Source organism: Scyliorhinus canicula, chromosome 16 (assembly GCF_902713615.1).
Source record: "Scyliorhinus canicula chromosome 16, sScyCan1.1, whole genome shotgun sequence".
NCBI lineage: Eukaryota > Metazoa > Chordata > Chondrichthyes > Carcharhiniformes > Scyliorhinidae > Scyliorhinus > Scyliorhinus canicula.
Genome location: NC_052161.1, coordinates 20,319,787 through 20,341,125, shown reverse-complemented (window position 1 = coordinate 20,341,125; position 21,339 = coordinate 20,319,787). Strand labels below are relative to the sequence as shown.

Sequence of the window (21,339 nt, the reverse complement as noted above, 5' to 3'; positions counted from 1 at the left end):
CAAAGTGTGCAGGACACTGGAAGTCTGAAGAGGGCTATAAATAGTTTAATTGAGTGGGGAAGGGTCTGGCAGATGGAGTATAATGTTGGTCATCCATTTTGGTAGGAATATTAGCAAAATGGACTATTATTTAAATGGTAAAAAATGGCAGCATGTTGCTGTGCAGAGGGACCTGGGTGTCCTTGCGCATGAATCACAAAAAGCTGGTTTGCAGGTGCAGCAGGTAATTAAGGCGACAAATGGAATTGTGTCCTTCATTCCTAGAGGGATGGAGTTTAAAAACAGGGAGGTTATGTTGTAGCTGTATTGGGTGCTGGTGAGGCCACAGCAGGGGTACTGTGTATAGTTTTGGTCTCCTTACTTGAGAAAAGATGTACTGGCACTGGAGTGGGTGCAGAGGAGATTCACTAGGTTGATTCCGGAGTCGAAAGGATTGGCTTATGAGGAGAGACTGAGTACTAGGACTATACTCATTGGAATTTAGAAGAATGAGGGGGGGGGATCTTAAAGAAACATAGAAAATAATGAAGGGAAATTGTCAGCCGAGGTTACATACTCAAGTCCTGGAGTGGGGCTGTAGAGATACCTGTTGTAGGAAACACAAAAGTCCACACTGTGGAGATGGCTGCTGTGCTCTTCTAAGCTTGCGTGAGGTTGATGTAACACAGTAGAAGAAACTTTATTTATGGCCTACACTGAATGCCAAGAGTGGGAAAATATTCCATTCAATTTTGCACATCCATGAACACAAAATTAATATAAATATTATTTTTAACTATTTCAACTGTGAAAGAAAACATCTAGATGTTGAGCAATTAAGAAATTTGCAAGGCTGTCGACCAAGTTTTGTTTATCGGATATGAAATGCTTAACTGCTGCAGTTAGATTTAGGTTTACATTTAGATAAGTTGCTTTTATTATAAACATTTGCATTGTGACATCGCACACGTCCTCTTTAATTTATTATATTGGCAGTTTTGAGTACCTGTACGATATAGTCAAACACACACAAACTGTTACAAGCAGAAAGATGGCGCATTGTCAAAAATGGTATCAGGCTAACAAATTATGTTGATCTTACAAAAGATTGTGTGTTCTAATCAATCTTTATCCTGCTGAAATAGTGAATGCAGTCAACACATGGCCAGCACTGGGGGAGTTAAATAACACAAATGTGTTCTCCATACTTTGTCCACCATTCAGGCTGTAGACCATTCTAGTGCACGGTGACACTGAGTGGCTTGAACTCTTCACGGGGGGATTTGGATCAGAGTAGTTTTCCCTTTCTTCTTTCAGCTGACGACTTGGCGGTACAGAAATAGATTAAGCTCACCTCACAAAGGTAAGGGATTCCAGTTGTAAATAAAGCACTCATAAGAGTTTCAGCTTGTGGATGACAGAAGAAATTACTGTTTTCTTGCACACATTACTAAATTGCTCCACCAGAAGTTTTGCCAGAGCTTGTTAAAAGTTATTTATTGTGCGTCAAATTTTTCTTCCAATCTCCTTGACTATGTTCATATTTTAGACACTGAAGGCTAAATCACTCGCAACCGGTTAGTTAATGTAGTTATGAAAGCAGAAGGGCACCGCCATTGTTATGTTCTTGTAAAGTGCTTCCAGATGATTCCCTTGAGATTGGATTGAGTGCAAGTACAGGTCAAGTGATTCAGCACAGAACCCTACTTTCAACACATCTCAATGCCCACTTCATTTTCATACGGTGTCAAGACATCACATATAGCCCATGTTGCTTTTTGTCTCCCATCTTCTCTTAGCTTCAAATCTGGATTGAATGAAAAAAAAAGTTACATTTTTATTTCATATTTTTATGTCAGAGAGTGGTTTGCTGATTTTGGCTCACAGTGGACTAAATTAAAGAAGTAATTTTTAAAATAGGTTATTATCCACATTTCACACCGTCCACAACTGAGGCAATAATCAACCCACCCCAGGTCCCGCACTCATTTATAGAAAAATAGCAGACATGAAGGCACATGAGATTAACTGAGGATTTTTTTTTTAAAACAGAGTAGGTAGGGGCTGCAAGGTGATCAATACTGGGATTTGAAAGTTCAAGGGTTCTTGACTTTTCCAGAAGGACAGTAGGCTGGAAAAGGTGGTAGGGATTTTCTGTTAATTAAAAATAACATTGGCCATTTTCTTCCAATGGAGTGACAACTGAGTGGGATTGCCACTCCGCTCAAACTCTTCCCTTGAAATCAAGGTGACCCTATGTTTCCTGACTTTCCGACTTAGGCTGGACAAGTTCTGGGAAGCGCAGTGCATTCCCGGGGCCTAGTGTTGAAGGCTGCATAGTCAAAGGTAAGTTGGCCATGTCCATGTTTTTACGCCACTAGCTGCTGTAAACCAGGTAAATTTAAAGGTCTTTGACAAGATGAGTGTATAAGTTAAGTGGGCAGGTCAGGTCAGGCCTTGGGCAGTGTCGGTGTGGATCTGTGCAACAGTTACCCAGAAGCTACAAGTGATTTTAATTCTTGCAACTGGTTCCGGGTAACTATTTAAAAATAAATAAATTTAGAGTACCAATTCATTTTTTTTTCCAATTAAGGGGCAATTTAGCGTGGCCAATCCACCTATCCTGCACATCTTTGGGTTAGAAGATAGGAGCAGAAGGAGGCGTTTTGGCCCTTCGAGCCTGCTCCGCCATTCATCACGATCATGGCTGATCATCCAAGTAAATACCTTATAGATACATAGAAGATAGGATTGTGCGGGAGAATGTGCAAACTCCACACAGATAGTGACCCAGGGCCGGGATCGAACCTGGGACCATGGCGCTGTGAGGCAGCAGTGCTAACCATTGTGCCACAGTGCTACCCCTGTGTTCCGGGTAACTATTGATGAAACACATTCTGAGCTTGTGATTTAAATCACATTTTTGGATGGTTCCTAGTGCAGGGCAATTGCCCAAGGGATTTTGCCGTGCAAACCTTACTTGGGAACTTCGGGAGGGATATGCCACTGCACCTTTGTGGTATCCCCAGATACGATGCCCTGGAGCTCAGACGTTACGTCCCAATAGTACAATAGTGAGAGAAAATCTTAGTTCTAAAGATCAAGATGAAGCATCTGTTTGGGTAGAGATAAGAAATAGCAAAGGCAAGTTAATTGTGGGAGTGGTTTAAAGGTCTAACAATAACAACACTGTACAACAGGGTATGCAGGAAGAAATTATTGCAGGCTTCTAAGAAAGGCATTGCAATTATCATGGGTGATTTTAATCTACACATAGATTGGACGAATCAGATTGGCAAAAGTAGTTCATAGTGTTTTGGGGACACGTTGTACAGCCAGCCACAGAGCCAGCTATTCTAGATTTGGTCATGTGCAATGAGGCAGGATTAACTGAGCATATAGGATTCTCGGGGGGCTTGACAGGGTAGAGGCTGAGTGGATGTTTCCTCTTGTGGGAGAGTCTAGGACCATAGGGCATAAACAAACAGTAGGGGTCTCCCATTTAAGACAGAGATGAGGAGGAATTTATTTTCCCAGAGGGTAGTGAATTTGTAGATTTATTTACTGTAGAGGGCTGTAGAGGCTCGGTCGTTGTGTATGTTCAAGGCTGAGATAGACAGATTTTTAATCAGTAAGGGAATAAGGCAAAAAAGTGGACATGAGGATTACCCAGATCAGTTACGATCTTATGGAATGGCAGAGCACATTAGATGGGTGGAAAGGCCTACTTCTGCTCTTATGTCTTATTGTAAATAGCAAATGTAGCTCCTCTATTCACAAAAGGAAGGAGACAGAAAGCAGGAAACTACATGCCGGTTAGTTGAACATCTGTCATAGGGAAAGTTCTAGAATCCATTAAGGAGATATAGCAGGGCACTTAGAAAATCTTATTGTAATTAGGCAGAGCCAACAGGGGGAATTTTCCACGCCCCGGAGGTGTGTTTATCGGCAGCGGGATCTCCCCACTGCTGTCAATTGGCTTTATTAGAGTTCTTTGGGGTAACGTGGATAAATGGGAACAAGTACTTGGATTTCTAAAAGGCATTTGACAAGGTGCTGCATCAATGTTTAGTATGCAACATAAGAGCTCATGGTACACAGGGCGACATGTCATCATGGGCAGTGGATTGGTTGGTGTACTGGAAGCAGAGTAGGGATAAATGGGTCATTTTTTGAGTTTGTAAGCTGGAACCAGTGGAGTGCCACAAGGATGGGCCCTGGGTCCTCAACTATTTACACAAACATATGGAGGAAAGTAAATTGTGAGGAGGACATAAAGTGTTTACAAAGTGATTTAGGTAAGAGTGGAGTAAAATGCGAATCCACCTACATTAGCTGACGAATAGAAAAGCAGCATATTATTTAAATGGAGAAAGATTATAAAACTTGGAGGTGCACAGGGATCTTGGTGTCCTGGTATATGAATCACAAAAAGTTAGTATGCAGGTACAGCAAGTGATTAGAAAGACAAATGGAATGCTGTAATTTATTGCAAGAGGAATGGAATAAAAAGTAGGGACGTATTGCTACAATTTTATAGGGTGTTGGTGAAACCACATCTGGGCCGGGAAACTCCGTTGTAAGCTCACCCCAGCTATTGCTGCTAGTGAGATGGAGAACTTTGTGCTCAGCCAAATCTCCCATTCATTGCAGCCGGACCGGGAAATCCCACTGCCGTGAATGGATGGAAAACCCTGCCTCTGGAGTACTGTGTACAGTTTTGGTCTCCATAATTGAGAAAGGATACAATAGCATTAGTAGCCTTTCAGAGAAGGTTTGGTCTTATGAGAAAGGTTTGGCCCTGTATCCATTGGAGTTTAGAAGAATGAGAGGTGCTCTTAGTAAAACATATAAGATCCTGAAGGAAATTGACAGGATGAATGCTGAGAGGGTGTTTCCCCTTGTGGGAGAGACCGGAATTAGGAAACACAGTTTAAAAATAGGGACTCTGCGTCTGTGACATGTGGGACTGCGCGTCTTTAATGCCATCTTGTTGGCTGTGATGGTGTATGTGGGGAGTGCAGTGTGTATCAGAGGCTGCAGCTTGTCAGCATCCTGAGTGTCAATCGTGAAACCAGCGAATCCCGCACCATTTCTCATTGGAATCATTGTATTCCACGTGGTGCCGGTGCTAGCCCCTTAACGGTAGCGGAATCGTCCAGTTTTGCTGTTGTGAAAGTCCACGGATTCTGTGTTGGCATAAACACTTAGTCTCAGAAACGGAGAATCCCTTCGGAGGGGTTTCCCATTTAAGACGGAGAGGTTCATTGGTCTATGGAATTCTCTTCCCCAGAGAGCAGTGCAGGCTGGGTCACTAAATATTTTTAAGCTGAGTTAGATTGATTCTTCACAAACAAGGGCTGGGGAGGTAGACAGGAAAGTAGAGTTGAGGCCACAATCGGATTAGCCGTGATCTTATCAACTGGTGGAGCAGGCTCAAAAGCCAACCATTGTAATTAAAGTTGTGCACCCCAATGTATTGCACCAACACACCATCTATGTTTAATGGGTTGTGGAAGTTAAAAGTTATGAGCAGGGCAAATATTTTATCAAAATAAAAACAGAAGGTGTTGGAAAAACCCAGCAGTGTCAGGCATCTTTGGAAAGACAGTGTCAACATATCGAGTCCAAAATGGCTCTTCTTCAGAACTGAAGAGAGGTCGGAATGTGATGAGTTTAGTGCTGTTGAAAAGGGAGAAAGGTCAGGTTGAACAAAAGGGATGGTTAGGGATCGGTTAGAGGATGGGGAGATTAAATGACAAAGGTAAAGGGATGGTAACGGCAACAGTAAGGAAGCAAAGACTTGGTCCAGAGTAGGTGTTACGAGCTGAATAAAGGTCAGCTCTGTCTGAAAGTGAAACCATAATTACAAGGTATAGACTGGCACTAGGGGGAAATATACAAAATGGAGGACAGAGTTCATGTTCTGCAGTTGTTAAAACTCAATGTTAAGTCCAGAAGGTAAAGTGCGCTGTCGGAAGAAGAGATGCTGTTCCTACAGCTAGCGTTGGATTTCACTGGAATACTGCAGCAGACGGAGGACAGAAACATGAATTTGGGAACTGGTAAATTGAAATGGCAAACGGACATAAGTCAGGCTCATGTTTGCAGACTGATGCTTCACAAAGTGGTCACCCAGTCTGCATTTGGTCTCCCCAATCTAGAGGAGAACGCATTGCGAGCAGCGGATATGTAGTCTAAATTGAAAGAAGTACAAGTAAGTTGCTGCTTCAGCTGGCAGGAGTGTTTGGGGCCTTGGACAGCGAGGAGGTAAAAGGGCAGGTGTTACACCTCCTACGATTGCATAAGGAGGTGCTGTAGGAAGGGAATAAGGTGTTGGGGGTGATGGAGAGTGGACCAGGGTGTCATGGAGGATATGGTCCCTTCCGAATGCTGACAGGGGAAGACGGGGGAGTAGATGTGTTTTGTAAACCATCAGGGCCGGCTCAAGGCACCGGCAACTCGGGCAGTCGCCCGGGGCGCCATGTGCTAGGGGGCGCCAGAGACTCGGGTCCCGCGCATGCGCAGTTGGGCCGGTGCCAACCAGCGCATGCGCGGTGGCCGCCCTCCCCCGCGGTCCGCCTCCGCCCCCTCGGTCCGCCCCCCCCCCTCGGTCCCCCCCCCGCGGGTCCGCCCCCCCCGCGGGTCCCCCGCCCGCCCCGCCTCGGCCCCCCCCCCCCCCCCCCCCAAGGGCGCCGAAGTTCAGCTTGCCCGGGGCGCCAGCAACCCTAGGGCCGGCGCTGTAAACCATTCTAATCACCCAATGATTATCAGCACATTTTTCTGAAAAAGTCCTGAAGACATTGCAAATTGTGATTTCTGGTTGTTCCCACTGGGACTGGTCTAGTCGTTGATCTTTTTGCTGTGTCTGCCATTTGATTTATGATGTCAGTGCACTACTCCCATTGAATCCACACCCACCATATTCCCAGCAGCTGGGAATAAATTTGCACGTCAAATTTCAATGTTTTTTCCAAGCACCAAAGCTCTATTATTTCCTTGACTTGCTGTGTACTTCATGGAAATAATGTAAGTGGGAAGAAAATGCTTCCATTGTGAATCATGGGTCAGTCGTTTTTTAAGCAGTCACCGACAGGAAAGATTTCAGCAGGTACAGGAACTGGAAGGTGAATGATATACAGACTTAGTGGGCACAGTAAAGACCTTCAATGGTATTAATATTCTGGGATGATGCTATGCTTGTAGTAAACGGCTCATTTTGATTGGCCAATGGCGTTATATTTTGGTAATTTTTGTTTCAGTTTCACATGCAGGAAGTAGCACCAAGTTCTGAAAGGAACCATTTTGTATGCTGGCTACTTCATTTTCAACACACTCCGCTGGTGTGTGAAGAAAATGAATTCTCCCGGTGTCTCTCACCTTTAAACTGCTTCATGATGGAGCTGCTATTTCATGTTCGCTGCAGAGGTTGAGTGAAAACAAAGGGACATACTGGGAGGATCTCCAGTAGACAACTTGGTGCAAACACAAAAAATAATCTACTCAGGAACGCTGATTTCTCTCACTCTTCTGCTGCTGACAGGACGCATGGGTAATTTTCCTGCATGTTGAACTGCTAAATACCTGGCTGACAGCTAACATAGCTCATAATGTGTTAGTGAACAAATTATAATATTAGTCTCCAGGGTGTCTTCCATTTATGACAAGTTAGGTGAGAGACAAAAACCTTAAGGGGCTCTCTGCAATTTGTTAAAACAAAAGCAAGCAATAAATCTTAGTTCTTTTTAACATAACATGGAATTGCTGAAATAACCTTCATTAATTAATTTCTGAAACAAGTCGTTACATATACTGCACACTATCAGATTTGATAGTAATTCAGATTTTCCTCTTAATATAACACCTAGGCTAATAGTATTGCTGTTATTTATGTAAATATGTTTCAGCGACTTCATGCATGAACACATGTGTGGTTAAACGCAAATATCCAAATGTTGCTGGCTGAGTTGCGCTGTTCATGCAAGCTGCATCTCAATGTCAGGTTCACCACTGGAATGGACTGATCTGGTAAGTTGATCTGGCGCTGAATATTTAAACCATTTGTGCATCAGATATGTTCAAGATTCTGCTCCTTGGACTTCGGGGAGCAAAAGCAGCAGCTGAAAAGGGGGTGGGGGTGGGGGTGGGGGGGGGGGGGGGGGGGGGGGGGGGGGCGGGTGTGAACAAGCAAACCTTTTGCTGAGAATAAGGCCATCAAAGGAAAAGATGAGAATCACAGAATTGTTACTGCGCAGGCGGCCATTTGGCCCATTGTGTCTGCACTGGCTCTCCAAACACGCATCATGACTTGGTGCCATTCCCCTGCCTTTTCTATTCAAATAATCATCCAGTGCCCTCGACACTGCCCAGATTGAACCTGTCTCTGCAACACTTCCAGGCAGTGCATTCCAGATCCAAACCACTCTTCCTGTGAAAAAGTTTTGCTGTAAATCAGTGCCCTCTCATTCTCCACCCTTTCATAAAGTAGGAACAGTTTCTCCCTATCTATTCCGTCCAGCCTCATGATTTTCAACATCTCTATCAAATTTCCTCTTCGCCTTCTTTCCCCGTTCTCTCCAATTTATCCTCACAATTGAAGTTTCTTATCCCTGCAACATTTCTTGTAAACCTCTTCTGCACTCTCTTCAATGCATTCACACCCTTCCTAAAGTGTTGCGCCGAACTGTTCACATTCCAGTTGAGATCTAACTATGTCTTGTATAAATTCAGCATAATCTTGCTGTTGTACTCCATGCCCCTATTAATGAAGCCCAGAATAACAGATACTTTATTAACTGCTCTCGTGCTACTTCATCATGATGACCGAATGTCCAAAAGTGGCCTCCCATATTGAAAAACTTGAAAGCACTTAGGCAATAGGAATAGATAGGCTATTCCTCTGTTGAATAAGATGGCAAGGTTAAGGAGGCGATCGTGAATGTTGGTGGTAGAGTTTATATCACAAGAACACAAAATATTAGGAGGAGGTGGCTATTCAGCCTCTGGAGCCTGCTCCGCCATTTGATAAGATCATGGCTTATCAACTCCATTTTCTTGTCACAACCTTAACTTCCTCGTTGATCATAAAACCCAGCCTTAAATATATTCAATGACCCATCCTCCACTGCTTTCTGGGGAAGAGAATTCCATACGGCACAGTGGTTAGTACTGCTGCCTCAGAGCACCAGGGACCCAGTTCAATTCCAGCCTCGGGTCACTATCTGTGCGGAGTTTGCACTATCTCTCTGTGTCTGCGTGGGTTTCCTCTGGGTGCTCTGGTTTCTTCCAACAGTCCGAAGGTGGATTGGCCATGCTAAATTGCCCCTCAGTGTCCAAACAAGATGTATAGGTTAGGTTATTGAGGGGTTATTAGGTTAGGGCGAGGAAGTGAGGTTGGGTGGAGTACTCTTTCAGAGGGTTGGCGCAGACTCGATGGACTGATTGGCCTCCTTCTGCATTTTAGGGATTCTACGATTCTATGAAAAAGATTGTCCATCTCAGTCTTAAATGGGCGACCCCTAATTTCGTAAACTATATCCCCCCAGTTCTAGACTCCCCCCCACAAGGGGAAACATGCTCTCAGCATTCACCCTGTTAAGTCTCCTCAGGATCACATACATTTCAATAAGATCGGCCGCTGATTCTTCTAAACCCCAATGGATATAGGCCCAACCTGCTCAAACCTTTCTTTGTAAGACAACCCCTTCATCCCAGGAATCAGTCGAGCAAATCTTCTCTGAATTACTCGTAATGCAAATATATCCATAAGTAAGACGACCCAAACTGTACACAGTAGATGCCTGTAAGCTGTAGCAACACTTCCCTATTTCTAAACTCACATCCCTTGCAATAAATAACAATATTCCCATTTGCCTTCCTAATCACTTGCTGCACTTACATACTAACCTTTTGTGATTAATGTACCAGAACATCCTGATCCCTCTATAGCATAGTGTTCTGCAGTTTTACTCCATTCAAATAATATACTGCAGGTTATATTACATATGGAATATAACACTGTTTCCAGATTGAATGATGTGATCCTAAATCTTCTGAGATATATTACTCCAGGGATATACAAAGTGCGGGTTGTGACCCACGGGTGGGTGTCGGGGGGTTGGGGGGGGTGGTGGGTCACAGAGCAATCGGTCGCAGCGTTGCCTCGGTGGCCCCGATTTCTAGATAAACAAATGAAGCCGTGTGCAGTCTTCCAGCCAGGAGAAACAGCAGTGAGCAGGTCAAGCGCCCTGCATGTACACTTGACATCAAGCGCCTTCTATCAACGTGCTTTTGGCGCTCAGTCAGAGGAAACCGGCTTTCATTTTCTAGCTGTTGGTAAGCAAGAAAGTGAACTGTGGAGATGGACTGTTTTCTTAAAAGTAAGAGACGGTCAGAGACTCTAATAGGCTCATTGCCCTCTCCTCCTTTGAACTTGATTCAAGTGAGATTGTAAGGAGCAAGCAGGCTTCCCTTTCGCATAAGGTAAGCGAACATGGCGTGTGTCATGAAAGGTGGCCGGTATTGGTCCTGAAGGTCGGCCGGTATCAAAAGTGGGTTCCAGCAAAAAAGGTTTGAAAATCACTGCATTACTCCAATGTGAGTCATGTGATACAACTAGTTTCAAAGTCAAAGTAAGGTGGGACATCTCCACAGACAGGTTCTTGTGGCAAGATCCCTGTTATCAGTCACATGGTAAAACAGCATTGCAATGTCAAGTCACATCATAGATCTGAATAATGTTAGTTACTGCAGCAGGCTACTGGGTGGCAGGGTGAATCCAAACCACATTTGACCATGATTTCACCCAATGTCCACATAAGTAGTTCCAACGGGGTCTTTGAATAGTGATCAGGAACCCTGTTTGATTTCCCTCCTCTTAAGCAGAAATGTTGAGGCTGAGCGTAAAGTCCAATTGTACAACTGAGATTGGATTGACCTGGAACTGTCTTTGTCCCTATAACTCAGCTTCTCACTAGTTGTAAAGACTCAGCAGTCAGAGCCCATATCAGATTGTTACTTCTTTTTTATTCTTCCTCCTTTCTAATTCTACTTTCCTTTCCTATTATGTAGATTACCTTGTGTTGCATCTTCCCCACAGTGTCTTATTTTCTCACTTTTATTATAACCTTCTATTTTTACTAAATAGACCCAGTTTCCTGTCCCTCCACAATCCAAATTCAAGACCACGACCATTTCACCAAAATGCATCTTGTTTGGAAAATTGCTTCAAAAATCCAATATTTCAGCCAGTCCGGAAAGAGACAATTCAAGTTTTATTTGTTTCCCGCAACAGATCGGTACACCAGACTACTGACATAATCTCTGAACGACAACAGCAAATTTAATAAAGGAAAAATGCAGACAGGTGGTGTCAAAATCAGTTACTGATTTTCTAGCTGATATTTCAAACTTAAAAGTTAATTGTACAAGACACTTCATAGCTAAAACTCCTTCAAAATAAACTTTCCTTCCCCTTTATCCTACGCTTAAATGGTGATTCGGTGGCGACCAAAATGGACAGCCAATTCCAAAACCGGATCTGTCAAAGATTCTATTTCAGCAAATTCTGCAAATTTAACTAATCCTCACAGAAATATCAGGTAGATTGCCACAGAGACACACACACAGAGAGGAAAAGAAAACAAGCGTTATCAGGTCATTAACCAGTCAACAGCATGAAGCAGGATTGAGTTCACTTCTCAATAACAGATAGTCAGAATGAAGGTACTTGCAAAACGTGCCAAGCACGGCCAACTTCTGCGACCTCCTGCTCTCTCTCTCTTCCCCCCCCCTCCCCCATATCCTAAGGTGTGACATCCATTTTGTCTAATTTAAGAAAGGGGTAGCTAAACGTGAAGCCTGCTGGAAGTTAAACTTTCTCGTCAGCAGTCTGACGCCCATACAAAACATGCATTCTTTTATATGAATTAAAGTAGTAGATTTGATTTAGTGAAAGGACAGAAGCAGCTACCATTTTTTTCTAAAATAAAATCTGTCACAGCCCATTACTCCAAACCTAACCATCTGAAATTTATACTTACAACTAATCACACAAAAACCATTCTTGTTGAGTTGATTACTGTTCAAGTTCAACAGCAAGTGTTTGAAGTTAATTGGTAAAGAATAACTCACCCCCAAGCAAGTTGCTTCTTCTTCTGGGCCTGCTGAGAAGCTTCAGACTCTTCTTTGACTTTTGCAAAATCACGGCAATTGGCAGCTTTGGCAATTTTCAAACCCAGCTATTTAAAAGGCCAAACAGCATGAGAAAAGTTAGACACAAAAACAAAAGGCACACAGAAATAAAAGGGGGGAGAGGGAATACTCATTGTGATTTTCAGGCTCCCTGCCTGAAAAGTAAGGGCGGTGGCCAGGTTCTCGAGACTGGAGGGCCAATCTGCCAGTTTTGAAAGGAGCAGGAGGTTGCATTGCACGCAAGGGAGAGGGCATTGCAAGATGGAGAAGCCTTCCCTCCAATATTTTCAAGTCTAAATTTATTAAATACTGGTGCAGCCAGGTCACCCGTATTGTTGGGGGAAGGGGGGGGGGGGGGGAGTGAGGGGACTGAATCGTACCCCATTAAAAGGGCAGCATGGTAGCATTGTGGATAGCACAATCGCTTCACAGCTCCAGGGTCCCAGGTTCGATTCCCGGCTTGGGTCACTGTCTGTGCGGAGTCTGCCGTGTGTGCGTGGGTTTCCTCCGGGTGCTCCGGTTTCCTCCCACAGTCCAAAGATGTGCAGGTTAGGTGGATTGGCCATGATAAATTGCCCTTAGTGTCCAGAATTGCCCTTAGTGTTGGGTGGGGTTACTGGGTTATGGGGATAGGGTGAAGGTGTTAACCTTGGGTAGGGTGCTCTTTCCAGGAGCCGGTGCAGACTCGATGGGCTGAATGGCCTCCTTCTGCACTGTAACTTCTATGAAAAGCAAAGCAATCGGTGGCTTTTCTTTCACCCAGACAGCTCTTCAGGCCTTTCTGGAGCAATGCTCCCCTCTGGCCCTTGCTGTAAGGCCACGACCAGGCACCTAAACTGGCCCATCCCTGCAGTAACCTGGAGGGCGACTGGGAAATACCACCTCTGTGAAAAACATCAAGAGGCAAGATGGAGCAAGGGAACTGGTATGCCTAGTGAAGGCTGCAGATCCAGTCCAATAAATCCAAAAGCAAAACCAATGAAAAACATTTTTCTCCTCATTCACATCTACTCATGGTAAATCTTAAACTAATTCCAGCATCTTCACAATAATCCTTATTGAAAGACAAAAATTACAGAACATACTTCATCCAAAAGTGAAATAATTCATGCCAAAGTCCAAAATTGTACACAAAAATGCAACAGAATTACATTACAGCCAAAGGCACAGCACACCAAACTTTTCGATTGAAGGTTCTGCAATCCTTCATGCCAAGAAATATATTGCTTTTGTGGTGGCTTGAGGGAAGTGGGGATGAAGAAAACCGCAATAACTTGAAAGCTATGAATGCAATCGTGAAACAATTTCTTAAAACCACAATGCAGAACAAGATCCGTCACAGGCTCTTCATGTGAATGGCCTGAAGTCTTACATTTCAGTAGATTATGCCCCAGCCCTTGCTGATGCAGTTCTATCCCACAAATGTTTCATACTACTTACTCTTCCCGACCACAGTACAGTACCGTAAACATTTCTGCATTAATATCATTCAATTTAGCTTACATTTGCTTCCTTTCTTCTGATTTGGTGCAAGTTGCATTTCTAATGTTTTAGTTCTCGGGATGTGGGGCCTCTGGCAAGGTCTCATTTATTATGCAGATAAAGATTTATGAATTACGTTATTATCTTTAGTTGGGGTAAGGTGGTGGCGGGTGTGTCTTTTCCTTGAACCATTGGAGTCCTTGTGGTGGTGATGAAGTTCCACAATAATGCTGGATACATAGTGATGTTATTATGTTCCCTGCTGTTGATTTGTTCAACAAACCACCAGGAGCTAATTCAGTATTTTGCCTCTCCCTGCATAATGGTTCTGACTCAGGTGATTTACCTTCCAATGGCACATCTATAGGGCCATTCTTTACGTGAGATTCAACAGGCCACTTGATCGCAGAGGAGGTCACAGCTGAGACAAAGGACAAAATTTTAACACACTCAAAACTATTTGTTTGCAAGGAATTAAAATGAGGCCCAAACTGTTCACATGTGTGCGTACTTGCATTCTTCTATCTGGACTCGCTCAGGTGCAAGAACACTTGAATAGTTCCTCCATGACAGTGGTATTGAAGCTAACTGCAGTGGCCCAAACACTGCTGGTCTAAGTCACAACAAATCAGGGCTTAAACCTAGGGTTCTGCATTTTCCAAACAAGTAATTGACTAGATATCATCTTGTCTTTTGGCTAAGGGTTAAGTTCCAGCTCTTCAGATTGTGCCATCTTCCCGTATGATGCCTCCACCAAACACATCTTCCTCTCCCGAGCCTTTCAGCATTCCAAAGGGATCTCTTCCTCTGTGACACAATGGCCCACTATTCAATCACCCCCAATTCCTCCCCTTCCCACAATACCCTGCCATGCAAGCGGAGGGTTATGAACACCTCCAATTTCATCTCCTCTCTCCTTGCCAGCCAAGGCCTTAAACCTTCCCATTCCTTCTGGATGAAATAGTGATGTCTGAGTCTTTCAATTTAGTAAACAGCTTATTCACTGCTTGAATGCAGTCTCCTCTACATTGGGGAGACTAAATGCAGAATGGGTGACCACACTTCAGCAAGTGTGTCCAGTTACCTGTGATTTCAATTCAGTACCTTGTTGATCTTTCCTTAGCCTCCTCCACCGTTCCAATAAAGCTCAAGGAAAGCACCTCATCTTTCGATCATGTACTTTATAGCCTCTGAACTTGACCTTTGCCATCACTTTGTTTCCTTTATCTTGCGGGTTTTGGTTTTACTTTTGTTTGTGCTTTCAGAATTTGCATACATCATACTGCCATTCATGCCTCCTCTGGCCATATCGTTTGTTCCTTACTTGTGCTATTACCACTTTCTTTGGCCTTGCACCATCAAGTCTTTTCTCATTTAATCTCTCTTCCACTTACCACAAAGTTCCCCTATTGTTCCAATTATTTCCAATGCGCCTCCCGTACCAGCCTCCCCGGACAGGCGCCGGAATGTGACGACTAGGGGCTTTTCACAGTAACTTCATTGAAGCCTACTCGTGACAATAAGCAATTTTCATTTCATTTCATTTCCTCCCCATTCACTTGCTTAAAAACTTTTTTTTAGTTCTGAAGAGGGCATGGAATGAAATGTTAAACTATTTCTCTCTTCACAGATGCTGCCTGACCTGCAGAGGACTTCCAGCACTTTCAGGTTTTATTTTTTCGGATTGTGTACACAATTCTTCTCAATGAACAATTTACATTTATACGTTCATTCTTTTCTCTTCTAGGTCTTCTCAGGTCATGTACTGTACTCTATATCCTGGTTCTCTATTTTCATCAATAGCACTCCAGCTTGCTGCTACGTGTGTGAGATTTTCCTGGGGCAGTTCTCTGTATAATTTATTCTCCGTAGGAAAGCATCTGACATCTCTGCTTGGCATGTTATTATCTGAAAACCCAGTTATTAAGAACTAATTGCAGGCAGAAACCTGTTTACACAACTTACAATAATAACTGTGTCATGCAATTGCCACCCCCACCCAATCTCTGTAATCTGCTCCAATCTTACAACTCCCGAACTTTCCACTCATCTGATTATGACCTCTTGTGCACCCAACCTCCAGTTCTGAGAATCATAGTATGGTTATAGCACAGAACAAGGCCATTTGGCCCATCGTGTTCCATGTAGGATCTCTTGAAGAACAACTCATCTAGTCCCACTCCCCAGCCTTTTCCTTGTAGCCCTGTTAATGTTGAACTAGGATTTTTTTTTTACACATTCACAAAAGCGTCCTTGCTTGTGCACTCTATGCTTCTATTTATAAAGCCCAGGATCCCATATGCTTTGTTAACCACTTTCTCAATCTGCCCTGCCACGATCAATGATTTATGCACTTACACACCCAGGTGCCTCTATTCCTACATTTCCTGCTATGTTTGTAGTTTTAATTTTTATTCTTTATTTTACATTGCCTCTCCTCATTCTTTCTACCAAACTAAAAAATGTCACATTTCTCTGCACTAAGTTTTATCTGCCGTAGGTCTGTCCATTCCACCAAGTCTATCATCCTCACAGTTCAGAATACTTTTCAGTTTTGTGTCATCCACAAATTGTGAAACGGTGAAGTTCGGATCATTCATATTGACCAAGAAAAGCTGTGGTCCTAATATTATGGTGGAATCTTACTATATTTTTTTTAAGTGTCAGGCTCAGACTGAAAACTGGCGTGTAGCTCTCCAGCTGCACAGGTCAGTTTTCACTCCAGGTCTTGATCCTCTCTGAGAGAAAACACTGAGTGGTTGTGGTTTATGCCATCACTCTAAGGTCTGATAGAGCTGTGACTCCAGACCCACAGCAATATGGTTGACTACTAAATGTCCTCGGCAATGGCCTAGCAAGCCATGCAGTTGTATTCAACCACTATGAAAACACAAAAAAGGAATTAAACCGGACGGTGACCACCGCGCATGAACTCGGGCACCAGACACAAGAATGGCAAACCCAGCCCAGTCGACCCTGCAAAGTCCTCAAAGTCTGGGAGCTTGTGCCAAAGTTGGGAGAGCTGTCTCAGTGACTAATCAATCAACAGCCTGACATAGTCATACTTACAGAATTATACCTTACAGACAATGTCCCATACTCCAGTGTCACCATTCCTGGCTATGTCTTGACTAACCGGCAGGACAGACCCAGCTGAGGTGGCGGCACAGTGGTATAAAGTTGCCATAGTTCCAGATGACCATAGGCTACATTTCCCTTTGTGGGGGACAGCTGACTGGTGGCGATTTAACCTGAGGATCACCATATCTCAGGCGAGTTGCAAGATTGAGAAGGTAGGTCTTCATGAATAACCTCAGCCTGGAACTAAAGCTGTGCTGCTGGCCCCACTCTGTATCACAAACCGGGGACGGGATTGTCTGACTCTCCGTACCGGATTTGTGCCGGGTGCGGGGGCGGAGAATAGCCGTTCACGGCGGAAATCCGACATGACGGCGCTTTCACGATTTGACTCGGACCTGCCAGTCCAGCGCACACAGTCGACGTGGCGCCGGTCGGATGGAACAGGCCCCAGTGGGGATTCTCCGCGGTCGACCGGCCGAACTCCTGCCGTCGTGGTTTACATCTGGTTCCACCCAGCAGGAGCTCGGACACGCAGCCGCGGTGGTGGTCGTGGTGGGGGGGCATCTGACTCTGGGGGGGGGGCCTCAGCAGTGGCCAGGCCTGCGATCGGGGGCCACTGTTCGGCAGGACTTTGCGATCTGGGAGGGACCGGCCTGCCTCCATGCAGGCACGCTGTGTGGCTCCGCCATGCCGGCACCACCCGCGCCGAGGGTGGACAGCAGGGCCCTGTCAGCAACCGGAGCTGCGGGATGCATGCCATGGCTCTGCTAGCCCTCTGGAAAACGGAGAATCATCCCGGACCTTCGAGGAAAAAGTCCAGAGTGATTTTCGCCCGTTTTGCGGCGGGTGTGGGGACTTAGTCCCCAGAAGGGAGAATCCCGCCCCAAATGTCCAGCCAACTGAAATAAACCAGCCCTCAAAGGTGAGAGTTTCCCTGGGAGTCCTTAACATCGACTCTGGACCCTATGAAGACTCAGGTTAAACATGGGCAAGGAAATCACCTGCTGATTACCATGCACTGATCAGCTGATGAATCAGTACTCTTCCATGTTAAACACCACTTGGAGAAACACTGAGGGTAGCAAGGTCACAGAATATACTCTGGGTGGAGGACTTCAATGTCCATTACCATGAGTGGCTCGGCAGTACCACCACAGACCGAGCTGGCCGGGTCCCTAAGGACATAGCTGCTAGACTGGGACAGCAGCAGGTGGTGTGGGAACCACCAAGAGGGAAAAACATACTTGACCTCATCCTCACCAATCTGCCTGCTGCAGATGCATCTGTCCATGACACTATCAGTAGGAGTGAGCACCGCACCGTCCTTGTGGAGACAGTGTCCCGACTTCAGATTGAAGATGCCCTCCATCGTGTGTGGCACTACCACCGTGCTAAATGAGATAGATTTCGAACAGATCTAGCAACTCTAGACTGGGTATTCATGAGTCACTGTGGGCCATCAGCAGCAGCAGAATTATATTCAACCACATTCCGCAACCTCATGGCCTGGCATATCCCCCACTCTACCATTACCACCAAGTCAGGGGCTCAACCTTGGTTCAACGAAGAGTGCAGGACAGCATGCCAAAAGCAGCACCAGGCATACCTAAAAATTAAGTATCAACCTGGTGAAACTACGACACAGGATTACCTATATGCCAAATAGCATAAGCAGCAAGTAATAGAGCTAAGCGATTGCACCAAGGACGTATCAGATCTAAGCTCTGCAGTCCTGCCAGGACCAGCCATGAATCATGGTGGACAATTAAACAACTCACTGGAGGATAAGGCTCCGCAAATATTCCCATCCTCAATGATGGAGGAGCCTAGCACATCAGTGAAAAGATAAAATTGAAGCATTTGCAAAATTCTTCAGCCAGAAGCGCCGAGTGGATGATCCATCTCGGTCTCCTCTGGAGGTCCCCATCATCACAGATGTCAGTCTTCAACCAATACAATTCATCCCAAGTGATACCAAGAAATGTGTGAAGGCATCGGATAATGCAAAGGCTGTGGACCTTGACAAGATTCCGACAATAGTTCTGAAAGCTCGTGCTTCAGAACTTGCTGCGCCCTTGGCGAAGCTGTCCGGTGACTACAACAATGGCATCTACCTGGCAATGTAAAAATTTCCCAGCTGTGTCCTGTACACAAGAAACAGAACAAATCCAACCCAACTCGGCCAATTAGTCTACTCTCCATCATCAGCAAAGTGATGGAAAGAGCCATCAACAGTGCTATCAAGTGGAATTTACTCAGAAATAACCTGCTCCCGGATGCTCAGTTTGGATTCTGTCAGGGACACTCAGCTCCTGACCTCATTACAACCTTGGACAAAAGAGCTGAATCCAGGGTGAGGTGAGAGTGACTGCCCTTGACATCAAGGCAGCATTTGACCGAGTATGGCATCAAGAAGCCCTGGCAAAACTGGAGTCAATGGGAATCAGGTGGAAAACTCTCTTTGGTTGGAATCAGACACAGTACAAAGGAAGACGGTGGTGGTGGTTGGGCGTCAATCATTTCAGCTCTATGCCCAGCGTTGGGGGAGTTTTGGAAGGGGGTAGCAAAGACGGTGTCGAGGGTGGTGGGGTCCAGGGTCGAGCCAGGCTGGGGACTCGCAATTTTTGGGGTGGCAGTGGAGCCGGGAGTGCAGGAGGCGATAGAGGCCGGGGTCCTGGCCTTTGCGTTCCTAGTAGCCCGGTGGAGGATCTTGCTCCAATGGAAGGATGCGATGCCCCCAAGCGTGGAGGCCTGGATCTCGGATATGGCGGGGTTCATTAAATTGGAGAGGGTGAAATTTGCCCTGAGGGGATCAGTACAAGGGTTTTTCAGGCGGTGGCAGCCGTTTCTGGACTTCCTGACGGAACGGTAGGGAAATAGGCCGACAGCAGCAGCAGCCCGGGCGGAGGGAAGGATTGGGGGGAGGGAGAACTGTGCACATGGGTTGGTGGAGGGTGCTATCTCCCTCTTGTTTGTTTGTTTTTTTCTTTTTTCCTTCTTTTTCTTTCTTTGTTGTTGTTTTTTCTTTTTGTTTGAAGTTGCTATTGAAGCTGGGGGGGGGGGGGGGGGGGGGGTATTGTTCATGGGGTGTTACCGCGGTTGTATGTTAATAGAGCTAAGATGTTTATATTTTGTATTCCAGTTTGCAAAAATTTCAATAAAAATTATTTAAAAAAAAAAAAATCATTTCAGCTCTAGGACATCACTGCAGGAGTTCCTTAGGGTAGTGTCCTAGGCCCAACCATCTTCAGCTGCTTCATCAATGACCTCACTTCCATCATAAGGCCAGAAATTGGGATGTTCACAGCTGATCGCACCATTAGTGACTCCTCAGATAATGAAGCATTTTATGTTCAAACGCAGCAAGACCTGAACAATATCTGGTTTGGCTGGCAAGTGGTAAGTTATATTTGCGTCACACAAGTGCCAGGCAATGACCATTTCCTACAAGAGAGGATCTAACCATTGCTCCTTGACATTCAATGGAGTTAACATCGTTGAATCTCCCACAATCAACATCCTGGGGGTTACTATTAATCAGAAATTGAACTAATATGTGGCTACCAGAGCAGGTTAAAGGTTAGGAATCCTACGGCAAGTAACTCATCTCCTGACCACCCCCCTCCAAAATCTATTCGCCATCTACAAGGCACATGTCACTTGTCTGGATGAGTGCAACTCCAACACCACTCAAGTTTGACACCATCCAGGACAAAGCAGTCCACATTCAATCCCTCTACCACCAACGAACAGTGGCATCAATGTGCACCATCTATAAAATGCACTGCTGTAACTTGCCAAGCTTCCTTCGGCAGCACCTTCCAAATCCACGACCACTACCCTCTAGAAGGAGAAGAGTGGCATATACCTGGCAAGTTACACCCTGGAGGTTCACCTCCAAGTCACTCACTGACTTAGAAACATATCGCTGTTCCTTCACTGTCACCGAGTCAAAATCATGGAACTCCTTCCCAAGCAGCACTTTGGGTGTAAGTACACTTCAGGGACTGCTGCGATTCAAAAAGGCAGCTCACCACCAACTTCTGAAGAGCAGCTAGGGATGGGCAATAATGCTGGCCTAGCCAGCAATGCACACATCCCATAAATGACTTTTTAAAAAGTATAGTTTCCAAAATTGCAAAAACAAATACTTATGTAATTTCCATATTTTACATGAACTGGTTTAATTGGCTATATATACACTGCCGATATTCCTCACATTAATGAATACAATGCCAATGTACTGAGTTTGTATCTCGTTTAGACAATCAGCAATTCAGAATTTTTTTTCCCACTGACTGAATTTTAATACTGTGAAATTTTCAAGACATGTACAATTGTTCATACAAAGATATGCTGGATTAGTTAGCAACTGCAACTGAAGTCCGAAATTGAAAATAATGTTCTCAATCAAGCTTTAGCCTTGCTAATGGAAATGATTGCACATTATATGGAAGGGGCTGTCAATAATAAGCTATATATATATATATATATATATAATACTTTAAGCTTATCACTTGATACAAATTTCATTTTCAATAAATGTATTCATCAAATAGAAACCATAATGTTTAGAAATACGGACATGAATGGACACCATGCTCA

General features: G+C 44.7%; 1 protein-coding gene across 1 annotated transcript in view; it reads right to left on the bottom strand.

The window, feature by feature from the left end:
• Positions 1-833: 833 nt before the first annotated feature.
• The window catches only part of fam204a (family with sequence similarity 204 member A), a 106,511-nt gene continuing 86,005 nt past the window's right edge, over positions 834-21,339 (bottom strand). The window contains exons 8-9 of the mRNA XM_038822027.1: positions 12,112-12,218; positions 834-1,786 (exon numbers count right to left, since the gene is read on the bottom strand). Of these exons, the coding sequence (XP_038677955.1) occupies positions 1,735-1,786; positions 12,112-12,218 (159 nt within the window). The 3' untranslated portion in view covers positions 834-1,734. The remainder of the gene's footprint in view (positions 1,787-12,111; positions 12,219-21,339) is intronic.